A 3148-nucleotide genomic window follows, 5' to 3' on the forward strand; every position below is an offset into this window, starting at 1 on the left:
TGTCAAATGTATTGCACGCCACAAAACCCCATCCTCGTACATATTTATTTTACATTCTAGCATAGCTAGATCCCTATGTAATATACATTTATTCAGCATCATCTCACAGTGTAAATGTTCTGCTGGTGTTCTCAAAGAACCCTTAAGGAATTATGTGGAATTCCGTAGGATTTAAGTTGTCTTGAACACAACCATACAGCATTTCTCCTTTGAGTTGCATTACATTTAATACAGCGCCACTTGGAGTAACCTGCGTTGTGTTGAACCTGCGCGATTCAGCCCTGCACATGCCCGGACTCGAACCCGCGAACAGCAGCACCTCGGATCGGGAGGCGAGCGCGCTAACAATTGAGCCAAGGCTACTGGCTCGCATGCCAGCAGCACTCTTGAGGCGTCAGGGAGTGAGGTTTACCAACGTTCCACAAGCACAGCTAAGCTAGCTGGCATCCGTTACATTGGCACAGAGGTATGACAAGAGAGCTAGCCTGGTGTTAGCTGGTTAGCATGCTAACTTCAGTGGACATCAGGACAATGCAGAGCAACGGTATCTTTTTTTAACACTAGATCAAAATGGTTGTTTCTTCATAGTCTGTAGCTATTTGCAGGTCATTTTTTAATGTAAACTCCATAGTACCTTTAAGTTTCGGCCAAATTCTCTGCAGGAAATCTCTCATGAGTGACCACTGTCATAAACAGAAAATGTTTTTTTGTACAATATCCCTTCCAAGTGCCACCATTAAAAGTCTTATGATAGAGACACAGCTTAAGATCCCGACAGGGCTCGGAGACAGCAGTCCTTTCCCTAGTATTGTCCTGGTTTCATCTCCTCCACCAGGTGCATGGCGATTTCAGTCCAGGGGGACGCTCCGTTTTCTGGTGATGGACACCGGCGCCTGGGCAAGTCCAGCACCGAGTGGCTCTGGAAGTCCAGCGGGGACGCTAGGCGTGAGGGGTAGTCCGCCGGGAAGAGCTCCCTCTTCAGGGTGCTCAAGGGCAGGTCAGGGGCAGTCCGGGGCTTGTCCTCCCAACACGTCTTGTAAAAGGTGCGGCCTCTGGGCTCTTGGGTCAGCGTGACGCTCCGGCGCAGGTCCGGTGGCGGTGCCACCCTCTCGGGGCGGGTGCTGGTGCGCACCCCTTGAGGTCGGCTCGTGGAGGCTTTGGGAGGTCTGTTGGGGTTTGGGGACACATTCCAGGCCTCTCGAGGTGCCTTAGGCTGACCCTGGTGCCGCTCCTGGTGTCTGGCAGCTGGAGGATCCGTAGAGGTGCACTGGGTGTGGTGGGGGAGCCAGCAGCCCCTCTCTGGCCTCCACTGCACAGGGACGCCCTTGTGTTTGGCCCAGGCAGCCACCCTCTCCTCAGACATATCCTGCCTATCAAACTGGCACAAACAAGGAAACATGCCAGGTGAGTAATCCTCGCTGACATAATGTAAGGAAGCGTATACTGTATACAGTAAATGTGCTAATTAATGTATAGAATAAGGATGTGTTTTTGTTTCCTGTCCATCGGTGGTGTGTGAGTGTACAGTATATGTGCGGTTACTGTACTGATTTGATTCATTGTGTAATTTGTATAGCAATAATAAGTCAGTACCTTGTCTTTACACTCGTTACGATGGTGCCAGAACTGTAGAGTCTCTTTGAGCTTGTGGAGCTTCTTCCTTTGCTTCACCTCTGTCTTTTTATCCTTCTGCCACATGGCATCTTTCAGGAACCTGACACACACACACACACATGCATACACACACACACACACATACATACATGTGGAGTAAGGGAATTAAGCTTGCTCCTACTCACAGTATCAAGGACAATGTTTCTGTAACATCACATGCATGATGGATAGCTTGACCCTCTTGCTTAATTACAGTGGAACAGAGAGGATGGGTGAGACTGACAGCTAACTATCAGATTGATCCCCATAGACACATTAAGCACTATTTCAGAAAAATTGTAGAATTTACACTTCTGAGCTTAGAGATACAGTAATTACAGAATAGAGACAGCACAATCTAAAGTCAATTAATGACTTGGTCACAAATAAATCATGTTTAAAAAATGAAGACCACCATAAACTGGTAAACTGTTCAAAATGAGTGTGAGAGAGACCCACCCACCGTGCAACCTGACGGTGGCACCACAACTTGGCCAATTCCAGCGGCGTGTGCCCATTCATTTCCCTCAGGTGTGGGTCAGCCCCCGCCTCCAGGAGGGCCTGCACACACTCCAGAAGACCCTCAGCCGCTGCCTGGTGCAGAGGCGTCACACCGTCCTTTGTGGCCCTGAGAAGGATATGAAAAGAGGGTTGTACTAGTACTCCCATTACATTAGAGAGAAGAAAGAGAGTGAAGAATAAAGAGGGTAAAAGAGAGATGTGTGAGGTTTTTAGAGAACTGTAAAGACGCACAGAAAGAGAGAGAGAGAGGGGCAACCATTCTTTGGGCAATGCATTTCTGGAGTCCAGGTAATACATAATGTTTCAATTTGAGTGTGAGAGAGCAAAGGGAGAGACTGAGACAGGTGAAGTGGTTGCTAACGCATTGACTTGTGCTCCATGCATCAACAGGCATGATATGGAGGCCAGGGTCCACGGTGCGCTCTTTGGGGTGAAGACCAGGTGAAGCGGGGTTTGGCCCTGGGGGCAGCGGGCATCCACCTCTATAATGCCACCCTCTAGTAGAGACTCCATGAACTTGACCTGCCCATGAAGAGCGGCCACATGCAGCACAGTAAGACCCTGCTCCACACAGACACACACACACGCACACACTGTAACTGGCATTGTGGATTGTTGGTAAGTTACAGGCATGATAAACAGACAATATATTTTTGTATTTATTCATGCTGTGAACTGAATGAGTATATGAATTAGTGTAAATAATTTGTCTTCAATTTGTCACGTGGTTAATTCAAACACAGGTGCCTAGTTCGGTTTTCTAATGGAATGTCGAGGAGTGTCTTTGCGCGGTGAAAGAACATGTCAGCAATAGCCTATACGCACCTGTCTGTTGCGCTGAGGCAGCGAGGTCGAACGTCGGAGAATGTAACCGAGCCACACAACATCCCCACATGCAGCGGCCTGCAGCGCATCCATGATCACCTAGCCTACAGTAAATACCCTGTTCAAAGCCCATCAGCCAACGGCGCCT

The 3148-nt window shown here is 48.7% G+C and overlaps 1 protein-coding gene across 1 annotated transcript; it reads right to left on the reverse strand.

Moving 5' to 3' along the window:
• Positions 1 to 802: 802 nt before the first annotated feature.
• Positions 803 to 2858, reverse strand: ankrd53 (ankyrin repeat domain 53). Its single transcript, XM_076288405.1, has 4 exons — positions 2537 to 2858; positions 2117 to 2281; positions 1594 to 1714; positions 803 to 1378 (listed from the first exon to the last, which is right to left on the reverse strand). Exons 1-4 carry the CDS (start codon positions 2806 to 2808, stop codon positions 803 to 805), a joined length of 1134 nt encoding a protein of 377 aa, XP_076144520.1. The 5' UTR covers positions 2809 to 2858.
• Between the last annotated feature and the right edge of the window lie 290 nt (positions 2859 to 3148).

Source organism: Alosa pseudoharengus, unplaced genomic scaffold (assembly GCF_046254945.1).
Source record: "Alosa pseudoharengus isolate Yale_2024_CS ecotype anadromous, Long Island Sound unplaced genomic scaffold, YU_APseudo_1.1 YU_APseudo_1.1_scf_17, whole genome shotgun sequence".
In the NCBI taxonomy this organism is placed as follows: domain Eukaryota; kingdom Metazoa; phylum Chordata; class Actinopteri; order Clupeiformes; family Clupeidae; genus Alosa; species Alosa pseudoharengus.